Source organism: Musa acuminata, chromosome BXJ3-5 (genome assembly GCF_036884655.1).
Source record: "Musa acuminata AAA Group cultivar baxijiao chromosome BXJ3-5, Cavendish_Baxijiao_AAA, whole genome shotgun sequence".
In the NCBI taxonomy this organism is placed as follows: domain Eukaryota; kingdom Viridiplantae; phylum Streptophyta; class Magnoliopsida; order Zingiberales; family Musaceae; genus Musa; species Musa acuminata.
The window spans coordinates 28,001,458-28,023,455 of NC_088353.1; the positions used below are offsets into that span (position 1 = coordinate 28,001,458).

Below are 21,998 nucleotides of genomic sequence, written 5' to 3' on the forward strand. Positions count from 1 at the left end.
GTGTATTAAATCCATGGAGATTATGATAGAGAGAGAAGAAAAGAAGAAGAAGAAGAAGAAAGAGAATGTATCTCAGGCAAGTTACAATATTACAGTAAACTGTAAAAAAAGTAGATTGCCCAACTACAAAAGGTGTGCAAAAGTCTCCTCACACACAAACAAAGAGAAGATGACGACTATCCATCCATCTATTGTACGACCCGACCCAGCAGTGCTCGAGTGTGCATGGATCAATGAACATAACAAAGAGGCAGAAAATGGTAGAGATGTGAAAGCTTGAATGGAGAAACAATTTCTGTGGTCTTCACCCTGCAGAATTTAACTGTACATACAAGTTAGGTTAAGGGACTCCACCCCCCATTAAATTTGGGGGACCCCAGAGAGCAATTTTTCGGAACTGAATTCTATATTTGGATCACCACTCAAATAGGAAATCTAATAAATATAGTCAGTTTTCGATCTCTTGTCTTGATTAAGAACTCTTGAAAGAGAAATTGACCTGCCCACCTGCAAGACAACACTTGTCCTCACTTGAAGATGTTGTTGATGATGATGATGATGATGATGGGGATTACTATTTACTTAATATATCTTCAAGCATTTTCTCTAATCATCCATTTGTTACTATTGGCAAGGAAGATAATAATAATAAATCTAAAGTTTATCATATACTAAAAAAAAGAGTGGATAGAGCACCCACCAACAGATATCCAATTATGAAAACAGGTGTCAATCACTTGAAATTATTAATTGACAGAGTTGTCACTCTCGATAATATTTCATTAAAGACTACATGTGAACTCATGAAAATCTAAGATTTGATTTGAGGCACAAATAAATATGTATTGTACTGCTGAACTCAACATAGTAGCAGAGCAGAGCAGAGCAGAGCAGAGCAGAGCAAATGGTTGAAATCTGGATTGCATTAGGAGTCAAGAGGCAGCAGTCTAGTCTCTCTGACCTTGCTATTGTTCTGTAAATGCTCCTGGAAGAGCAAGACATGGAAATAGGAAATAAGACAGACAACTAAAATGAGAGACAACCAATCCCACTCCTGATCTACTAATTGACTTTTAGCTCAGCTCAGTGTTTTTGTACTATCAGTAATCAAAGTTGCTGTTGTTGGATTATCAAGACACAAACTCACTTTATTTGTCCTTCGAGTGGAGATCTTGCCCATTTATTGTCTTATAAGTAAACCTCCTGGACATTTTGTCACTGAATTAAGACATATTATCTACTAATGACTACTATTACAAGATGATGGATACGCATCACGACCTGTTCCTCCAAATGGCAGAAAATAAAAATATGAGACCTAGTAGAAGATCTAACAAATCAACTTTATCCACTAATATCATCCTTGGAAGTATCACTGTCGAAGACAACATATTATTTATTCATCATATGTCCCTTTCACGCTTCCTTCTTAACCGAGGGTTGAATGAGGTGAGTTCCATTTCTGCTGGACGCAAGCTCACAACAATAATCCGTAGCCCATTCCATTCCATTCTTTTCTTTCTCTTTGGGAGATTCTGATAATTATGATTATATTTATCCCATCCTCTTTAACTCAAGTAGGCTACTCATCCGATGTGACTCTCACGTGAGCCTGACCTGTGGGCCCACGGGTGAGGATGGTGTCACGGCACCCGCGGTGGGGGCGTCGTGGACACCGGAACGCCTCTCCTAATTGGAGTCCATCACCGATGTCACTCGCTCACTGCGATCTGTGATGTGACGTGCCCAATCTTTTGCCGTCCAATAAGTGGGCCACAGCCATTTCCCAACCCCTCCTCTCCGAATCGGCGATACGGACACCACCGTTTTAACCCAATTCCGGTCCTCCCCGATCGCCACCCCGGTCTACCCACTTTTTGGCAACCCAAAAAAGAACGGCCCGTCGATCGTACGGTTCACAGCTGTCGACGACACCAAATCGTCGCGGGTGGGTTCCGGTTGAGCCCGAAACACACCCGCGACCGCACGTGCCGAGCGCTTCTGCGCGCTCTCTGGTCAACTAGTCCTCCAGAACTGTTTACTCGAAATGAGATAACCCAAAACGGACAAAGTTTGTGACGAGAGGGGGGTGAGCAGCTCCGCCCGCCGGCGTACGATAGGGAGATGCACGCGAAGGACAAGATAAAGAGGAAGCGGCCATCAAAAAGGAGGACGCTGGTGTGGCCATGCAGCGGCTGCTTTGTCTCTTTTCCTCTCCTCCTCCATCCTTGGGAGGAATCCGAAGACTGCGGGCGAGACGAAGCCCGAGCAGACGCCGATCTTTCTTTCGAGGAGTTTTTCGAGGGGAAAGAAGGTCGTGAAATTGTTCGAGATCCACTAATCTTTTCTTGTTTTTGCTTCTCCAATCTCACTTCTGTACCTTTGGCCATCGCATTTTTTTGGGAGTCGGAGTAGTCGGCGACACCTTCCTGTCGAAGAGATCATAGTCGGTAACGGTGGCTTCCGAGTGGCCTTGATTTCTTGATCTTCTTTGATTTTTAGTTTTAGTCAGGAAGAAGTTCTTGAGTGCTTGGAGGTTAATCTCTTTTACTACTCCTTTTTCCCCTCTCGTTCAGCTCCCTTAGATTTCCATCCTCGGTGTTGCAAGTGGGAGGGCTGATGTTTCTGGTTTAATTTTCTTGGAGGAGAGGGCTGATGTTTCTTGTGGGAGAGCTTTCTTTCTTGTTGATTCTTGTTTGGGTGTTAGGGTACTCAAAACTTTGAGAACCATGATCATGTTTTGACTCCATATATATGCGAGAAAAACCCAGTCATATCTGATCTGAATACAGATCATTTTCTGAGACAGTTTTAGATTTCTTCTTTAACTGAAGCTTGATTTCGTTCTTCCCAACTGTACAGTTCAGAAGTTCTTCAAGATTCTTCTGCTCGGTTAATTTTTGGCTCTTAATTTTCGTTCACGGCATGGATATATACTGACTTACCCGAATCCTCGAGCCTCCTAATTAGATACCAACACAAGATGAGATAATGGAGATTAGGTTTCTTGTGTTGCCGTTGTTAAGACTAGAAATTCTTCCTTTTTTTCAGCTCAGCTTCGGTGCAAAGGACATCAACAAAGATGGGAAGGGGTAAGATTGAGATCAAGAGGATCGAGAACACCACAAACCGCCAAGTGACGTTCTGCAAGCGCCGGAATGGGCTGCTGAAGAAAGCCTACGAACTGTCTGTGCTTTGCGATGCCGAGGTCGCCCTAATCGTGTTCTCCAGCCGCGGCAGGCTATATGAGTACGCCAATAACAAGTATGTCGGTGTGTTGAACTCTACATTTCATGCTATTCCCTTGATCATATAATGACTTGACAATAATACACCAAGTTGCTGAAGAACTTTACAAGAGAATTGCTTTGAGGATCTGTAGATATTGTTATGGATCAGCTTCTTACCTCATATAATTTTCACTCCGTGCCCGTTTGGGCCTTTGGGGAGAAGAGAAAGGAAAAGGATGTCGGGGATGGAGATCGAGCTCCAGCTAAGTCCATCCTTTCCTTTTTGATGATGTTTTGCAAGGTTTTGTATGTACTTGTAGTGGCCAAAGAAGAAGGGGGGAATGGATAGATGTTAGATACCACTATCTATGTTTTTTACTTGTGGAACATTTGTGTCTATAAATGGCTAGGGATTCGAAACGATGCATAGGAATAGGATGTTCCTATCTTCAACTCGGAAAAAATTGCAGTCTCTCCTGAAGATGGCTCTCTCTACTAACTGTAAGGTGTGTACAATTTCAAGGCTATTCGTAAGGTTTTCTTGTTTCCCTTTATCCTTCTTTTTCTTGTTTGGTTTTGCCTGGTCAAATCTCTCTATCTCTGTGTGGGATTGATGTGGCTTCTGCCTGCCTTCAATTAGTGCCTGTCTGATCCCTCCATTGACAAGAATCCATAGGCTTACATTTCCAGAAAGACGCTCCCTTTAGATGCATTACCTGTCTCCATTGATGACCTTGTGGTTCTTTAGTATCACCAAAACGTTGTATCTCTCTATGCATTCAAGTTGTTGTTTTCTTTGGTGTTTGCATTGCGTTCACGAAGCCTCCGTCCCTGCAGCTACCTTCAAAACCACCTTTCCTGCCTCTCTTGCATCTTGAGTTCTAAACCTTGCCCAGGATTCAAATTTCTTCTCTTTCTTAGGGTTTGTGCCTCTTTTGTCACCACCAGGGAAACTGGCGCCTCGCTAGAATTGGTTTCTTTTCTGGTGCAACACCTTATGTCTCTCTCTCTCTCTCTCTCTCTCTCTCTCTCTCTCTCTCTCTCTCTCTCTCTCTCTTCTCGCCTCACCACCATGCGCCATGAGGGGAGCATGGCTGTTCGGAGATGTGTACTACGTGATGATGATTGCCTTGAACCGGGGAAGGGGTTTTACTTCTCGGGCCATGCGCCTATTCACGTCACTTACACGCTCGAGGAGTGGGGTGTCGTCGGGCCATTTTGTGTTCTCCCAAGGTGGCCTCTTTATGTTATCTTGTCTTTCCTTTTTGACGAAACCTTAACTTCGTCGTCAATCTTGTGGGATGATGATTTACAAGAGTGGGAGGTTGGAACGCTGAGAAGGAGAAAGGACGAAATGTAGCACACTGTGAAGCCTCTGATAAGGTGAACGTTTGATTAGAAACTCTGCTGCTAAGTACATCTCTAGACTCCAGTTCCCATTGACAGTGTTATCACTGCATCATGTTCTTGCTTTCTAGGTATTAGATATAGGTAGGTATTACTGCCGTATTAGAGGACTATATGAACTTCAGAATTGAAAGATATGTATTGGGTAAAACAATTACAGATTCTTAGGGTATATATATATATATATATATATATATATATATATGTAAAATCTGGATTAGAGTGTACAAGCATACTCTGGCTTAGAAAGCTTAGAAATTTAGAAAACTGGACATAAGACCAGTGGATGAGAACTTCACCAGATATATGGGATGGAAATCAAACGTAATTTAGCCCATCAGAGTTCTTGAGAAGAGAACAAGCTGATATTTAGTGACCGTTTAAGATGTGTTCAGCCTCTTCCAGGTAGAGATGTGTTGGAGAATAATTTCGTCACCGCAGCCATTTAAGAGAAATATATCTCCTTCTTTTGGAACATTGTATCAATGATGACCATTATTGTATGGATGCCTACAAGGGAGGATTGCCTCCGGTCTCACCCAAACTGGTACTGTATGGTATGATATGACATCAGATGACTAGTATGGTTACATTTTGAAAAGGGATATGGATCGTATCTTCTTGATGGCTAATATATTGTCCAGATGATAATTGCTTACTTTGTGTGGCATATTGTAGTCGTTGGCTGTAATTTCAAGAGCATTTATATATTCAGTTATTTCGGCCTCCACTCTTAACTGGTTTTTTCTTCTCAATCTACTTGGAAATCTTCCGTGTATGTATGTGTCTAGAAATATAATCAGCTTTCTTGATTAGGTGCATTGCTCTAAAGATGGTTCTTCTTATTTCCAGAATATTCATGTATTTGAATAGAGTTTTAGAATGAGCAGATGTTTTGTGGGATATCTGGCTCGAAAAGTTGGGCTAGTTTGAGATGGCATTGGGGAAGCTATGAAAGAGTAAAAAAGAGAGTTAAGCGGTTGAGAAAGAAAATAAGCTCACTGTTGGCTAAAATTGATCTGCTCGTCTCGCGATCTGTATGAACACTGAGAATTACTCCATGCACGTTGAGTCATCTGGCATCCTGTTCATCGTCTTTTTTGTTTTAATGTGATCATCATCATCATCATCATCAACACCATGGACATCATGTTCAGTGTTATCATTCTTTGTCAACATGTAGGATTCCTAGGGACTTGTTTGCCTGTGAACGACTGGAGAGTTCAATAAGAACAAGTTTGGAGGGAAAATTGCCCGTATTCGAACGGTTTCTCCCTGAAAACTTTGATGATGATGATGATGATGTTTCATTGTTTTATTCTAATTCCCAGCGTAAAATGTAAATATCTGTTTGAGAAATGTTTTCGACTATGTTCTGAAAGAAAGCCTCACTAACTGCTTTATTTGTATGTCTTGTGTGGTTGTTAAGCATTTCAAACTTTTACCTTGTACAACTGCTGCAAGTATTTTAAGTTTTTCCCATCTTTTGACAATCATATGCATCAATAAATTGTTTATTACATCTTTGTTGTTTATGGCTCAGGATCAAATATCTACAACAAGAGTGCAGCTGAATCAAAAACCTCTTCCTAAGATTACTAGGATCGACTAAAACCAAACCCTAATTATCTATCTTGATAAAAAGAAATATGAGATTTACCAATCACTTTTTTGAATTCTTTTTAGTGAATCTTACTTAAACTAACATGTTCTTAGATTTACCAACCCTAATTCCTTTTCCTTTTCTGTGCCACTTTCTTTTACATCTCGCTTTTCTGCTTCATCTACACATTCGTTTCCCATCCTCGGAAACATGACTTGCTGCTTGACCATTCCGCAGTGTGTAGTAAGTATGATAGATACTTGTTGTCCATCGTTTCATCTTTCGAAAAAGAAAAATCAAATATCGTACTTGACATCATACTTTATATCAACTTCTCGTAACAAGTACGAGATACTTTTGCTTGCTTTGCTTCTCGTGTCATCCGTCAAACAAGAGGGGTGTCACCTTAATTTTGAGTCTAATCTTTAATTCACCCCTTGAGGTTGTCAGTGTGATTGAATTCTTCCGACAGTATCACTGATTTTAATTCGGTCATCCAGTGAAGGAGTAACATCAGTCGGTCTTTAATGATAGTTGCTCCTCCTTGGTCATCTAGTGATAGAGTCTTTTTAATGCTGTATTGTAATATTGACAATAATGGAACGGCTTAAAAAGCAAAAAGAGAAATTGTGTTTGTGTGTAAGTAATGATTCCATATATCTGAAGTCTTACATCAGATATCCAACCAAAAGTATTTTTTTCTCAGTGTTTTTTCTTGCTTATTTGAAGTCTTACATCCTGTGCCTGCTCAGAGTCACGTAGGATGGAAGGTTACTTATTCGAACATAACCCACTCGTATTGTCAGCAAACTTAGCCACTTATTTTTTATCCTTCATCTTACTTACTTACATACTTACATACATACATACATACATACAGTTAAAGAGTGCTTTCTCATCCCAATATGAGACATCCTCTTATTCCAAGGAATGGTGGTGTCAGTGTCATCCTCTTATATTTCCAATTTCTTAGCAAAAAAGGTTGGTTTATGTCCTCTGGGTTTGGGGTTGGCCATTATTTGTATCCAACACTGGATTCTGAGTTTCTGATTGGAGTCGGCTTCTTTAGACAAAATCAAGATCATCAGTAGCTTTTCTCAGTTGGCTTCAGATCCCCCCCTCCCATGTTTTGGCATGCCAGCACAAGTGGATGATGGTCCATGTTCCTTCTTAGGTTCCATCTCACACCTACAAGGTTCATCTTGTACCCTTGCGATTGTGTACGTGTAGCCAAGGTAATAAAGATATGTGAACAGTGAAAGAACCCCCACACACTGTGTGTTGTTGTACCCTTAAAGCCACCAATGGAGGTGACCTGTGCTGTGGTGCTTGTACGCGCCTTGAGAGTTCCAACCAGCTGTGGCTCAACCTTGTTCAGGATCACTGCAGTCCCAGACATATATCTTTCATCTTGCCTTTTGTAGTGGCGCGATCCTACCTTGCACACCACTCGGTGCAGCTTTTGTCTTGCATGGAAAGGATTCTTGCCCATATCTGTAGAATGGAGGTGACGAAAGGGGAGGGGTCCACTGAGTTCGATTCAAGGATTGGTGCTCCGTTGGAACGTGTGCAGAAAGACTCACCCTTGTGATAGATATGTGACGCTTCAATGGAAAGAAAAGTTGGAACACATCACATGAGTACTCTATGATGGATTCTGTCAGCAATCCCCCTATCCACCCTCGCCAGATACGTTGTTGGACTGTAGACCTGGTATGTGTGTGTGGTAGATTTCTAGAGAGAGAGAGAGAGAGAGATCTAGTCGTCGGTCAGTAGTTGATATTTAGCTAGAGGAGTTAAATTGTTGGACTTTTGTGGTGCCTATGGTCAAGATGAAATCGTATACGGGGTTAGATGTAGACTATTATGTTCTGTATGTTTTCTTCCCTGGAAAGAAGAGCGAAATGGCTGGCTATATGTTTTCTATCAAAAAAAGCCTTCAATACTGCTGAACATTATTAGATCCTAAATACATTCTTCCTCCACATTCTACCAGGTAAAAGATCCTAAATACATTATTAGATCGAGAGAGTCCTTTTACATTTACCTCCCTTCCATTATGTGCATGCGTATAGGTAAATTCGTATGTTTCTATCATGAACTCATGCATATTTCCTGAGCAAAGACAAGTAATTGCAGAAATGAAAACTTGGGGTCTTCAGTAGCTGCAAATATATATACATTGTAATACTGCATTAGGGACCTCTCTAAGTTGTCCATAACAGCTATTAGAAATAATCAATAAAACCAATTTCTAAGTTATTTGGTGATCTGATTATGCAAACATTTCCCTGAAACTTCTCCTTTGGCATGCAAAAGGTGGCCTTATTTGTGTGTTTTTCCTTCGAGAATAAGTACACTACAAGTTATCCATATAATTCATGAATGATATGTGGATCCAATCATGCTTAGATCAATGGATCTTGTAAAAGTATGGACTGCAGTGACAAATTACATCTTGTCAAAGTTGTCATAATTACATCTGTCTGTCATTCACTGGTTTCATTCAACATTTCTTGCAATGTCCTGTAGGATTATTTGGTCGATTCTGTGAGCATTAAATGCATGCATTGATTGATGCTACTGAAACATAAGTGCGATGTTGCTTCCTAATTTAATTTGTTGCTTAAAAATCCTCATTCCAGCATAAAATCAACAATCGAGAGGTACAAGAAGGCATGCGCTGACAGTTCGAGTTCGGGTGCCATTGTGGACGTCAATTCTCAGGTAAGAATATTATTCCATTCAGATCTTCTTCATTCATTGTGTTGTACTCAAAAAGCTTAATTTCCCCAACTATAGTAGCACTATGAGCATCATGATCTTTAGCTATTCTCTATTACTTATTAGTGATTTGTTTTAATTATTAACACTGCATTCAGTATTAATAATTGATGCTAAACTTGCTAGACTGCATTCAGTATTAATAATTAATACTGCATTCAGTATCAGTATTAATTATTAATGCTAACTAATACTGCATTCAGTCACAAATCTAGATGTATCTTCTAATCAAGATTTCTGATATTATTGATGCTATACTTGCTAGAGAATGCCTATGGGTTGGCTTCCTACAGAGTAACTTCAGAGAGAAGAGAGAGAGAGAGAGAGAGAGAGAGAGAGAGAAAAGACAGTCTGAAGAGTACTTTAAATTTGTAGTGCCTCATAATTGTAGCAGTAAAAAAAGATCAATTATAAATTTTTTAAACAAATGATAAACTCAGCTACGTAGATAAAAAAGATCAAGTACTCTTCTGTTTGAAACTGCTCCAAACGGATGAATAGTTTACAAAACAATGAGTTTTGAAATTGTTCTTGATCTTCAATGCAATAGTAGTTTATATGAATTTTTTCATTGTTTTGGTACATTCATGAAAAATAAAATTCTTCATCGTTGTAATAGTAGATTTGTTGTTGTTGTAGTAAATTTTAGTTGATCTATCTTGCTTTTTTTTGAGAATATATTAAAATTCTTCAAAGTTAAATTATTTGATATGTCGTGCTTGTAACCACGACATGATCTTGAAAGAGTAACATATTCTTATTTTTTTAGTTCATGAAATTGCTACAGCAGACTTTACCTTAGAAGTTGAGAGAGCAACAAATTTTTATTTTGAAGTTGTCCATAAAATCATCCCTGAGCCAAGGTTAAGTATAAATCTTAAAATACTTTTTCTAATCATTTGTACGACCAATCTAATCACTATCATAGAACTCTTTTACCTCCTCTAAAGTGATACCTTGTAGGGCCATGCATGAACCTGAACAACAAACTAACTACAAGCATAATATTCTACCTTGAATGTGTGAGATAAATTAATTTTCCAATTATATTTCTATACTACTTCTCATATATATATTTTTCAACTCTATCATCTAACACCAGCTTATTATTTATATTCATTGGAGTCCTTACTAACTTATAAACTGTCACATTAAACTTTTTAAATAAATCTTTAACATTATTTTTGACAGTAAAAGATTTTATTTATATCTTGAATAATTTTCATTCCTATAAAATAATATAAAAGCCCCGAGTCAACCGTATTTTTCTTACATTCAATAAGCATATCCAATGAATTTTCGATATAAAGCATATCATTCACATATAAATAGACAATAAAAAATTTTATACCTTGAGCTTTTATACATAAGGTTGGCTCACTTAAATTTTAAAAAAAATTATATTGAAAGAAGTAATTATCAATTCTATTGTAGTATGCCCACGGTGCTTATTTCAAATCGTATAATAGTCTCTCCAACTCGTAGACTTTATCCTCCTGTTTTTTATTTTAAATCATTCATATTGGTTGGTTTAAACTTCATTTTACGATTTTTCAATCAAGAATGTTGATTTAACATCAAATTGATAAACATATCATTTTTTTTTAGCTGAAAATGCTAACATTGAATAAATCGTATCAATTTTTGTAACCGAAGAAAATATTTTTAAAAAATCAATACTTGAAATTTGAGCATACCCTTTGACAACTAAATTGGCTCTATGTTTTTATAGCAAGCCATCAGTATTAAATTTGACTTGTGATAAACCCCCTTAAGTCCAATTATTTATTTTCTTAGGGGCAAATTTACTTGCTTTCAAGTCTTATTTTTTCAATAGCTCGGGGTTCATCATTCATTGTGTGCACCCATTCTTCTTTCTGAGCTGCAACTTCAAAACAAGTTCTAAAGCAAAACATGTAAGATCAGTAGGTTGGATATATTTGTGAAAGATTACAAGACTTTCTCAGATGTGTTTCATTATCGTTAGTCACTTGAATCAAAACTACTCAAAATCCGAGAAGATTCAAGTAAGGTTTTAATAATGGGCAATATATCATGTGCCTTATAGATTTCTTCTCCTACAACTATCGAAATTTCAACTGCATTAGAATTCTAAACTTCTTCACTAAAATAACATTATGAATTATGATCAATTTTTTAGTTGAAGGATCGTAAAGTCTAAAGCCTTTTATTTTATTATGATACCTCACAAATATGCATTTAATGCTTTTATTATCAAGTTTACTTCTTTTTTATCAAATACCTTTTAAGTGGCTCAATCAAACTTTTTTGATCAAACCATGCTTTATAATGTGTTTTACCTTGAATGTGAAAAAATGATTTAGTAAATACACTACTACCGCACTCACAACTTTTGCCGAAAACTCTTTTTTGGTTTTTTTTTTCCTTTAAGCATATATCTCATTGTCTCGACAACAACTTAGTTTTTCTGCTCTACTACTCTAATTTGTTGGTTTTTCTGCTCTACTACTCTAATTTGTTGGGGGTGTAGCTTGCAGTCAATTCTCTGCGAATGCCTATATTCTTGTAAAATCTAAAAAAATCTTTAGAAGTGAATTCACCTCCTTAATCAATACATAGAGTTTTAATAAAATAGTAACTTTATTTTTTTATGTAAGCTTTGAAATTTTTATGAATCGAACAGGCTTTAGTTTTTTTTTTCAAAGTAAATATACCTATATCATTCTTGTGCAATCATCTATAAATAATAAAATATATTTACTTTCATCACGTGGGATAATCTGTATAGGCTAACAAATATCTACATACATAAGCTCCAACCATTCCTTGGCTCTCTAAGAATGGTGTTTCTGAGATAAACTTTTGTATTGTTTTCCAAAGACGTAAGATTTACAAATACTATACTTATTCTAAATTTTTGGTAAATCAACTACCATAGCTTTTTTATTAAACAATTCTAGTATATCATATTTCATATGGTCATATCTTCTATGTTATAGTATTGATTCATCAATAATAATAGAAGTGAGTGCAAGTATAAAAAATAAAAAATAATAACATATGCATCTTTTTTTTTTTTATCATCCTCATAATTGCTATCAATTTTTAAATTTGTATTATCAATTAAATATTTTTATCATAGAAAATATTATAATAATTTTTTCTCATCAATTTCCCTATACTAATGAGATTTTATTTTGATCTAAAAATAAATATAATATCATCAATAAATATTTTACTAGATTTGATGTTTAAAACAATGGTTCCTTTCCCATTCCACTTGAATTTCACTACTATTTTCCATCTACACTATGTACTTGATCAAACCATGAAATAAACTTTGATCACTTATCATATGGCTATTACATTCATTATTTAAAAACCAAACCAAACAAAACTAAAACATTCTTTATTGGATGTTATAAAAAAATTATTTTTATCTTTTTTCTCATCATTATTTTTTTCATAATAATTTACTTAATTTTTGTTCTAATAACTTTTTTTCAAAAAGATCATATTTTTCAATAAGAGAAGAAAAGTATATTTAGATTTTTATTTTTATATCGATAATCTTTTTCAATATGTCTAACCTTTTTTTTTTACAACAAAGACACGTTAACGGGTTTTTTTATTACCTTCGTTGAAATTCCGTTAACTCTCGTTTGGTCGACCTTATCCTTTACCTCGAAAATTAAATTGTTAACAACCTCTATCATTCTAACCTTTGCCTTGAGATTTGATTTTTGGATTTTTTTTTTAATTTTTCTTAGAATCGATCTTCATCTGAAGAGCATGTTGTGAAGTTTCAATTGAAGATCAGTTCAATTTTTTGTTCATGAACTAAAAGTGAGTCTATTAATTCATCAATAGATAATGCATTTATATCTTTAGCTTCTTTTATAGTAGTAGAAATCATATCAAATTGTAGAGATAAGTTTAAGATCACGTTATATCAAACTGTAGAGATAAGTAGAAATCATATCAAACTATTTTACTATTGTTTGATCTTTTAGGTTTTCATTATAAGATCACATTTTTTAAGATTTTTTAAGTTTTTGTTAATATTGATACTGGCATGATTAGAGGAAATATGGACTCATCTATTACTTTGTAGCTTGTAGAGGGCTGTTGCATTTTTTTTTTGTATATTTTCATTCATTTGATTTTTTTTTATCGTTGGTAATGTTGGCATCCTATAGATCATACTCAACAAGACTAAGTTTTATCAAATTTCATAATCCTTACGAAATAATTTTTTTATGTTAATTATCTAAAATTAATAATTTTCAACTTTGAAGATGGAAAGAAATTGATTGGAAACACTTGCTCTAATGTCTATCATATTTTTATTTTCACTTTCTGGATCTATTGATCTTCGATCTATTAAACCTCAATAGATCGAAGAGAAATAAGATTTCCAATCTATAGTAGTGTCTTGGATGAGTCTAAAAACATATATTTATAGTAGTAAAAAAAAAAAATTATAAAAATTTAAAATAAATGATAAATCACCTAGATAAAACTAATAAGACAACCCACTTATCCACATCCACTCATCCGTTTGAAACTGCTCCAAACGGATGAGTGGTTTTGGATTAACTTCATCAGTGTGCCTACCGTTCTATGGTTACGTGATCTTGTGAGCTATTAGATTCAGTTTGCTTTTCATGGCATCATAATGCATTATAAACTTTTATGTTTAGCATATTCATCATGCTCATGATTTTGTTCTTTTGCCAAGTTGATATTGAAAACCATACCTGTGATCTGTGGCTCCATTGATATCTAGAAAACAGGTTTACATAGCAAACATTTAATAGTCATACCGGATGTTGTTGGTTAGATTTCCTATGAGTGAATGAAGAATCTAATAATGCATTAAGAAAAACACTACTATATAATCACTTTGGGATGGACGATGTAGCCAGAGAAATATAAAACAGCTCAACATATCCTCCTTTAACATCACAAGCTACTAATCTATGTTGAAGAGACGATTAAGTTGTTTTTCATCTGTTCCACTTAGGTTGTGTACTGCAGCGTCAAAGAATAATGAGGAGGCCTTCTTCTAGTGGTCTGTCAGTCAAAAAAGATGGTGCTTTTTATTATGCATCAAGGTGGAATACCAATTAAATCGATCGTACCATCAGTGAATCAAAAAAGTAATTTCCAAGAAATCGATTTTAAGGAAGACAGGAATGCCAAATATATAAATATATATATATATATATATATATATATATATATATATATATATGTATACATATGAAGAGATGGAGGATCTTAAACTTTCTTTTGCTAGGAAGCTCAGATATCACAAGTAAATAAGTTGTGTCTCGTTGATGCATGCAGCACTACTATCAGCAAGAATCTGCCAAACTTCGCCACCAGATCCAGATATTACAGAATGCGAATCGGTGAGTTGGCATCCCCCATCTCAAAGTAAGTAGATCACTGATGCTCTGTGTTCCATCTAAATCTCCTCTTCCAGGCACTTGATGGGCGACGCTTTAAGTTCTCTTAATGTAAAGGAGCTCAAGCAACTAGAAAACCGACTTGAAAGAAGCATCACAAGGATCAGATCGAAGAAGGTAATCTGCTACCGACAACTTATTGCATCTTGTCGTCTCCGAGTACTGATACATTTTCCTATCATGAAGCATGAGCTGCTGTTTGCAGAAATCGAGTATATGCAGAAAAGGGTAAGCATCGATCACCGATGACTTGGTTTCTATTTCTTGATGACTGATCTACCTTACCTTGGATGATGGCAGGAAGTGGAGCTTCAAAGTGACAACATGTACCTCAGAGCCAAGGTAAGTGAGCACAAGCTAAACATCTTCTCTTAGGCCTGATCGCAACAAGAATCAAAGATGTGAAGCTGATTCTTAGACTTGGGGTTCAGATAGCAGAGAACGAACGAGTGCAGCAACTGAGCATCGTGGAAGCCGGCGCGGAGTACGATGCTATTCCAGGAGCATTCGACTCCAGGAACTACTACCACGCGAACATATTGGAGGCAGCAGCTCACTACTCGCATCACCAGGACCAGACAGCCCTGCAGCTCGGCTACGAGACCAAGGCGGATTCAGCGGCGTGAAGTGGAGCTGCCGACGACATTTGCTCCGCCTAATGTTTTTATTCATGGTCAGAAACTGTCTCCGGAAAGACTTGGCTTTTTCCCTGACACACACGCAGCTGCTGCTTACTATTACGTGCGTTGACGTATGGACGTATCTCATGTGGGATTAGAATTGCCTGTTGTTGCATATATATGCATATATACCCGTAAGAAGAAAGAAACCTTTTTCTTTGCGATGGAGGGCCTCTGGATCGGACTACGGGTGTCATCGTTCTACGATCCGAGGGAGTTTCAACCCGAATGGATACAATTTGTGAGGGGCTGCCTATATTCGATCTTAAGGTTGATTTTGGAACCCATTCGAAGGGATAACACTTTGTATTTTACTTACACTCTCGTGTTTAGTTTAGGATTGATTTATATCCTTAGTCTCTCAAAAACCTATTATCCGTAGTAGTAGTACGTTAGAGCTTTATTATAATACACGAAGGAGAGAAGGATATTTATGTTGTGAATATTTTTATTTGTAGAAAAGTATTTTAAAAATATTAAAATAAAATAATAAATAATAAATAAATAAATCAATCAATCAATCAAAAAGAGAGTATAAAATCTTCCTAGTTTACAAATATTATTTTCTTCTCTTATCAAATATTATTGGGATAATCTGCATTCTTTAATCGCTCTTTTTTTATCTATCCACGTAGGTCGTAAGGAATTTTTGAATGCATTAATCTTTTTTCATGAGAAAAACGAATATATTCAAACCAAATAATTTTTTTTAATACATCTCTCGATTCCGATTCCGCTTCCGCTTCCGCTTCTACCAAAGATGACGAAAACAAGAAGACTACGGATAATTCTTTTTCTTGCGTTAAACTATGTCGCAACGCGTGTGCTCGAACGTGGCGTGAAACAAGCGCCGAGCATGGACAGGCGTCAAGCGTGTGAGTGAATCGGTGCCTACATATATCCCCGCGCCAACTTCTTCTTTCTCCGCACACGCCCCTCTTCGTCGGGTTGATTCGGCAGCGGGAAGACGACTTCGTGGAAACCATATTTGACGAGAGCGCCATGGCGTCCCACCAGGATGAAGCTCGCTACAAGGCCGGCGAAGCCAAAGGCCAAGCTCAGGTGAACTGTATAGAAATATATAAATATATGAAGCTCTAGTTTTGATGAACGAGTGGTTGATGCGTTTGCAGGAGAAGACGGGTCAGATGATGGGGAAGGGCCAGCAAACAGCCGAGGCCGCCAAGGAGAAGGCCTACGAGGCCAAGGACAAGGGATCTGAGACAGCGCAATCGGCGAAGGAGCGAGCCCAGGAGGGGACGGAGAAGTCCGGAGGCTACATGCAGGAGACGGCGGAGGCGGCCAAGGAAAAGGCTTCCCGGGCAGCTCAGTCCGCCGGCGACACCGCTCAAGCCGGGAAGGAGAAAACCGGAAGCGTGTTGCAGAAAGTGAAGTCCTCGTCCTCGTCCTCACGTTGTTCGAACCAATGGCCTCCTGTTTCTCTCCTACTGTTTCTGAATCAGGTTCTTTTTGGCACAGGCTGGGGAACAGGTGAAGAGCGTGGCGGCTGGGGCTGCTCATGCTGTGAAGAGCTCGCTGGGCATGGCTGGTGGTGGCAACGAGGAGGCGGCTGCTGCTCCTCCCGGCGGCAGGGATTAGATCAGATCTGCATTTGATTTCCCATTTCGGCTGTTGCTACTGCTATCGTCGTCTTCGTTGGGTTTGGGTTTGGGTTTGGTTTTGTACTGTTCTCGGCTGGTTGCGCGGTGGTTGTGTGGGCGTCGCTTTGTTGTAGCTTTACTTCCGCCTCGTTGGTTTTGATGCCGATGGAATAATAATGGATGTCTTCTAATAATGGTTGATCTCTTCTTCTGATGAGACAGACATATTCGAGCGTGCATGCATGATTAAGACCAAGACCGTGAGATACATAGTAGGGAAAAGCATCAAAAGTCGTCCTTTTTTATTGGTCAACCATTGCAAGCAGGTGGAAGAATGCCCGAAATGCTTTGATCGATCTTAGAATTTGCATGATGATAGATTAAGCTGTGTTTTAAGAGATCAGAGTGTGAAGAGTTTGTTGGTAGCCGAGGAAGGATCGCTTCAACTTCCAAGTTCAAGCAATAGAGAGAAGACTAATGTTGGGAAACACAAAGACTCTCGAAAGATATTAAACCTAATTTTCTAACATCAAATATGGCCTCCATCTGTGATTTCAGATCCATATGTTCATTATTTTACGGGAAAGAAAATTATACACGAATGCATTAACTTAAACATTAATGTTGAGTTCCTACGGTAATCCATAATATTAGTATCACTATAATGGACTTTGGGAGATGATTAAGATTATTTAAATTTGAGGTAATAATTAAGTTGTGTATATAAATTTTAAACTTACTACAACAAAATATAAAAATTACTAATTATAATCGTAAATTAAGAGCCTCTCTCTTTTCGGAAAAAAATAATTCTTATTTTCAAAATTTTTAATAATGTTTTTTTAATCTAATCCTTGAAATATCTCTCATAATCTTGGTTATTTTTCTAAGAGGTAATATAGTTCATACATAATAGGGGTCAACCAGTCAGTCCTATTATTAATATATATTTTTTATATATCATACTTTATTTTTACATTATTTTAGTAACATAAAAAAATATTAAAATGTGGTAATGAAAATATTATATTTTAATAATATTATGAAAATAAAAAAAATATATTTTATATACATAATATTAAAATATAATACGATTATTTTAATTATAGTTTTGCCTTCATTTTAGTTCTCAAAAGATCGAAGAGGGAAAAACCCTCGATTTACTTCTTTTTTCTGGTCTTCTGTGCATTCGTCTTCCTCGGCTGAGCAATTCAATCCAAACCGAAAGGATGCCGACCGCAATCCTTCCTTCGACCGTCGCCGTTCCCCGACCCCCCTCCACCGCCAGTCGCACGCTATCCTCCGTTCGATTCTTGTCGGGTGCCCATGAATTCCCCCTGCTCCACCCCCTCTCCGTCGATTTCTGTGCCCGCGGCCGCTCGACGCGAGAGCTCGTCATCCGCATGGGCGGCGGCCCCCGGACGTACCCCGGTGGCGTGTCCAAGTGGCAGTGGAAGCGGATGCAGGCCAAGAAGTCGAAGCAGCTGCTCAAGGCCCGCCTCTGCCGCGAGCGCCAGCTCTACGAGATGCGCAAGCGGTCCGAGCTTCGTGCGGCGGCGTCCGAGCTCGAGCGGCCCTGGGAGGTCGTCGAGCGCGCCCCCAACCTCTTCTCCGTTGCCGCTGATGAGCAGCTCAAGGTCCTCGCGGACCGCTTCCAGCGCTCCGGTGGGTTCGACATGTGGAACGACCGGGACGGCCCCCAGGTGTTCCGCTCACCCGTCGACGGGCTGCCGTCCGCCAGGTTCTTCCCTAAGGGAGTCGTGCACAGCGTGAAGCCCTATGGCCTCGCCCGGGGACCCGGCCAGGATTCGGGGGAGGATGGAGAGGAAGACTCGGAACAACCCAGGTTTGACGATTGGATCGCGAGGGGAGCGGGAGGGACCAGGAGGAGCAGGAGGAGGAGGTCAAGAAGGTCCTCGAATAGTGGAGACAATCGTGGTTCAGAGGAGGAGGACATCAATTTTAAACCCAAGAATTTGGACGAAGGAACTGATCGAGGCGATCAAAATCTGATCTTTCTCTCAGAGAATTCAAGATCACCGAGGAATTCCTTTCGTCAAGAAAGTGGCACAGGGGAGGATCGGAGGGTTTCTGCACAGCGTGGTGTTGCTATTGATTCACGCGGAGAGACTGTAGCTGCTGACAACAGGCTGACTGTTAGATCAAGAAATCATGGCAACTCACAGAGGCAAAGATTTCGGCGGGGTCAGTACAGATGGAACGAGTTTGATGAAACAATTGATGATTTTAAGAACTTGAAGGTGGAGGGTGGAGAAGCTAATTCTGCTAGGCCGAATGCTAGCCCAAGAAACCATAGCAGAAACCAGGGATTTGGGGCTTGTTTTAGGGAAAATGTGGTCCAAGGCATTGATGCTGGTAATGTTGAAAGGAGTAAGATGGGGAGCAATGGAAGGCACAGCAATGGCAATAGTAGGTCCAAGTCAGAACGAGTAACCCTGCGTCCAACCACAGAATTATTCAGCAGGGAAGGTAGCCACAGCAGGAAATATCCCATGCAGAATAGAGATAATGGCTTCGGAAGGAAGGTTGAGGAATCCCGATGATGAAAATAAAACAAAAAACTAAAAGGTTAGTAGAAAGTTTCAGAAGTTGCAATCTTGAGTTACACAGTATCTTTAGATGCTACATCAGCTACTGGTCATTGTATAAATCCTTTGCTACTATATGGTTTGATAAAGTGCACAAGTTGGTTAGGAAGATTGATCATTGCAATCCTTTGGTGGAACTTCTAATCCTCATGTAAGGTGAATTAGTGAGATGGCTCGACTGATTAATTTTGATTGAGAATATGTTAGCTTTAAATGTATTCTAGTTTTATGCCCAAATGTGATGAATGGATTGAAATGTCAAAAAACTAAGGGGAAAATAGAGATTTTAGTACTTGTGCAACTGGTTAAATTATTCTCCAGGGGGGATTCTCTAAATGCTCGTCTTAGCTTTCAAAGCCTCCTTTTGCAGTTGGTTTCTGCATTCGGGATTTACATAGAGCTTTTTCTTCTGGTGCACATTAGAGGCAGTTCAATCGTATATAGAAATGAAGATCAGGAAAGTTCAATTTTGTGACTTCAACCTTTTCTTACTTCAGTGAACTCTCAGACGTTGTTGATTTCTTTTTACTATATGACCAAATTCCTTGTCGAATATATAAGTAATTGGGGAGCATACACACCCCAATATTGACATATTTTACTAATTCTAGCCAAATTTGCAAGAATACAGGCATCCTTGTTTTTCAAACTAAATGACTCCATTTGACCACATTAACATGTTGATCATTTTCAATATAATTTTTAACAAATTCTTGATTTGCCAAAGGATATCTCAGAACACATTTAGCTACTCTGACACTGGTAGTGAATCAGAGTTGGCACAGATATTGGTGAATCCTATGGCTTGGCCCTGTGAAGACTATCATAGATAGTTGTTCAGCATTCAGCAGCAATTGAATTATGAGCTTGTCAGAACTGGCAGTTAGCCGTTCAAAATGATTTCGAGAGAGATGTAAAAAGAAACCCAGAACCTGCATGCTTAGTAGAAGCATTAGCAGAACCATCACAATTTAAAAACCATCATTGTTTGGGGATGGAATTGCTGAAAATTGAGTTTTCAGTGATTGTAAGAAAGCCTCTCAAATCAGAAAATGACACTGACCTTGCAGAAGTGAGGGTGACAACTTCACCAAGGTTTCAAATATCAATTGGACCAATATATACTGACACAATATCTACTTGTCTTACCAAGCATTGAAACCCTTTATCTGCGACCAACTAATGCAAACAATTAACTCTACCTGAATCGGCACAGCAAAATTTCTATGATACTATCATGACCAAGAAGCTAGTCTTCAAAAGCATATTTAGACAATATCATATTAATAGACTAAAGATAACCAACTAATCTTCATGTTTGCTTAGAAAGATTTTCTGTGTGAAATTATCTAAAATGAGGGTTCTACTGCTTTTAAGGTCATTATGATCGCTCCTAATTCTCTTTCTTTCTTAAGAGGCACTGCACATTTGCTTCCCAAAGAAATTTTGTACCAAGTTTGTTGGTCTTCGGTGAACCCCGGCATGCAGTTGTTTTCGTACTAGTTTCTGACATTATCAGATCTACTTGTTCTTGTGATTGCTTATATCCTTGCAAGTAGGTTTGACATGGGGTTTCCATATACACTTTTTTTTTTTTTTTTTTCATCTTTTGCTTTTCTTGTTCATCATCTTTTGCTTTTCTGTTTATTACACAGTCATTGTGATTCTAGCCTGAAAATCAACTTCTCAGTCATGGCCTTGATTTCTTTGACATTGAACATGGAATCACACTTTCCATCCATTATTATAAAGTTATAACTAATATATTCAGTTTGCTACTTCGAGTTTACCAGTGTTATATGCATGTTTTCCCATAGTTATGTTTTACCAGAACTAATATATTCAGTTTGCTACTTCCATCCAAATCTCTATGAGCTTGATCATTCTCTAACTTCTTGCCCATTTTGCAGCAGGAGTTTCCCCAGTTTATACAACTTGGTAATCTTTTTAAAGCTGAAATACCCTAACATACTAAATTCTTCATCTTTCAGTTCAAACTCGATGAAGTTCTCTTCAATCGATGACCACATTAAGAGGAGAAGACGATGGGGAGGCTGATCTTTGTCGATGTGAGACTCGGAAGGATAAGCCATCGTCTGTTAAGATCAATGTCTAAATTAGTTCGGGTGCATCATCTGGTCGTGTTAAAGATGTATGTGTTGACGAGTGCATTGGTGAAGGAAAACAAAATCCTGTGCAATGTAACTTGTCATTTGTTCTTCATCCCGGGAGGACATGCTGTTGGTCTCATATTGACACTTGCATTTTCATTTGAATAATGTATCTGACACTTTCAAATGCCCGATCACAGAAAAATCGGATGATTGATGAGAGGTCATAGGCCAAGTCTTTGTGAGAAATAAAACCAATGGAAAGACAACACAATCAGCAGCAATTGGATGCTGACCACCACCAAAATTAGCTAACTCTTTGAGCAACTAGGTTTTCCACCATACTCGTATGACAAAAACACCAACCACTTGCAGAATATATGAAACCATTGCCCCAAACCTCGTTGATAATTTTCAACACACACCACCGTACAAACCAAAATTTGAATCTTGTCTTGCTTTTGTTTTTTTTGTGTTTTCTCATTCCAATCTTGCAAGTATCTTCTTGTTCATCGAT

The 21,998-nt window shown here is 38.1% G+C and overlaps 3 protein-coding genes across 4 annotated transcripts; all 3 read left to right on the forward strand.

Moving 5' to 3' along the window:
- Positions 1-2,093: 2,093 nt before the first annotated feature.
- Positions 2,094-15,321, forward strand: LOC135638354 (agamous-like MADS-box protein MADS1). Of its 2 annotated transcripts, XM_065151459.1 has the most exons (8): positions 2,104-2,314; positions 3,057-3,264; positions 8,886-8,967; positions 14,359-14,423; positions 14,498-14,597; positions 14,667-14,708; positions 14,781-14,822; positions 14,912-15,321. In XM_065151459.1, the coding sequence occupies exons 1-8, from the start codon at positions 2,125-2,127 to the stop codon at positions 15,104-15,106; spliced, it is 924 nt and encodes a 307-aa protein (XP_065007531.1). In that variant the 5' UTR covers positions 2,104-2,124; the 3' UTR covers positions 15,107-15,321. The 2 variants fall into 2 exon arrangements, with proteins under 2 accessions (XP_065007530.1, XP_065007531.1); XM_065151458.1 differs by having other exon boundaries at positions 2,094-2,314; positions 14,498-14,708.
- Positions 15,322-16,092: 771 nt separating this feature from the next.
- Positions 16,093-16,955, forward strand: LOC103985218 (late embryogenesis abundant protein 14). The gene is made up of 3 exons (XM_009402855.3): positions 16,093-16,222; positions 16,294-16,548; positions 16,640-16,955. The coding sequence occupies exons 1-3, from the start codon at positions 16,163-16,165 to the stop codon at positions 16,757-16,759; spliced, it is 435 nt and encodes a 144-aa protein (XP_009401130.2). The 5' UTR covers positions 16,093-16,162; the 3' UTR covers positions 16,760-16,955.
- Positions 16,956-17,892: 937 nt separating this feature from the next.
- On the forward strand, positions 17,893-21,703 carry LOC135637619 (uncharacterized). Its single transcript, XM_065150264.1, has 2 exons — positions 17,893-19,350; positions 21,362-21,703. Exon 1 carries the CDS (start codon positions 17,991-17,993, stop codon positions 19,323-19,325), a length of 1,335 nt encoding a protein of 444 aa, XP_065006336.1. The 5' UTR covers positions 17,893-17,990; the 3' UTR covers positions 19,326-19,350; positions 21,362-21,703.
- The last annotated feature ends 295 nt before the right edge of the window (positions 21,704-21,998 follow it).

Excerpts from the sequence above, each read along its gene's own strand:
- LOC135638354 (XM_065151458.1), top strand. The coding sequence starts at position 2,125 with ATGCACGCGAAGGACAAGATAAAGAGGAAGCGGCCATCAAAAAGGAGG. Across the intron at positions 8,968-14,358 it reads TTGTGGACGTCAATTCTCAG|CACTACTATCAGCAAGAATC; the intron begins GTAAGAATATTA and ends TGATGCATGCAG. Across the intron at positions 14,424-14,497 it reads ATATTACAGAATGCGAATCG|GCACTTGATGGGCGACGCTT; the intron begins GTGAGTTGGCAT and ends CTCCTCTTCCAG.
- LOC103985218 (XM_009402855.3), top strand. The coding sequence starts at position 16,163 with ATGGCGTCCCACCAGGATGAAGCTCGCTACAAGGCCGGCGAAGCCAAA. Across the intron at positions 16,223-16,293 it reads AAGCCAAAGGCCAAGCTCAG|GAGAAGACGGGTCAGATGAT; the intron begins GTGAACTGTATA and ends ATGCGTTTGCAG. Across the intron at positions 16,549-16,639 it reads CCGGAAGCGTGTTGCAGAAA|GCTGGGGAACAGGTGAAGAG; the intron begins GTGAAGTCCTCG and ends TTTTTGGCACAG.
- LOC135637619 (XM_065150264.1), top strand. The coding sequence starts at position 17,991 with ATGCCGACCGCAATCCTTCCTTCGACCGTCGCCGTTCCCCGACCCCCC.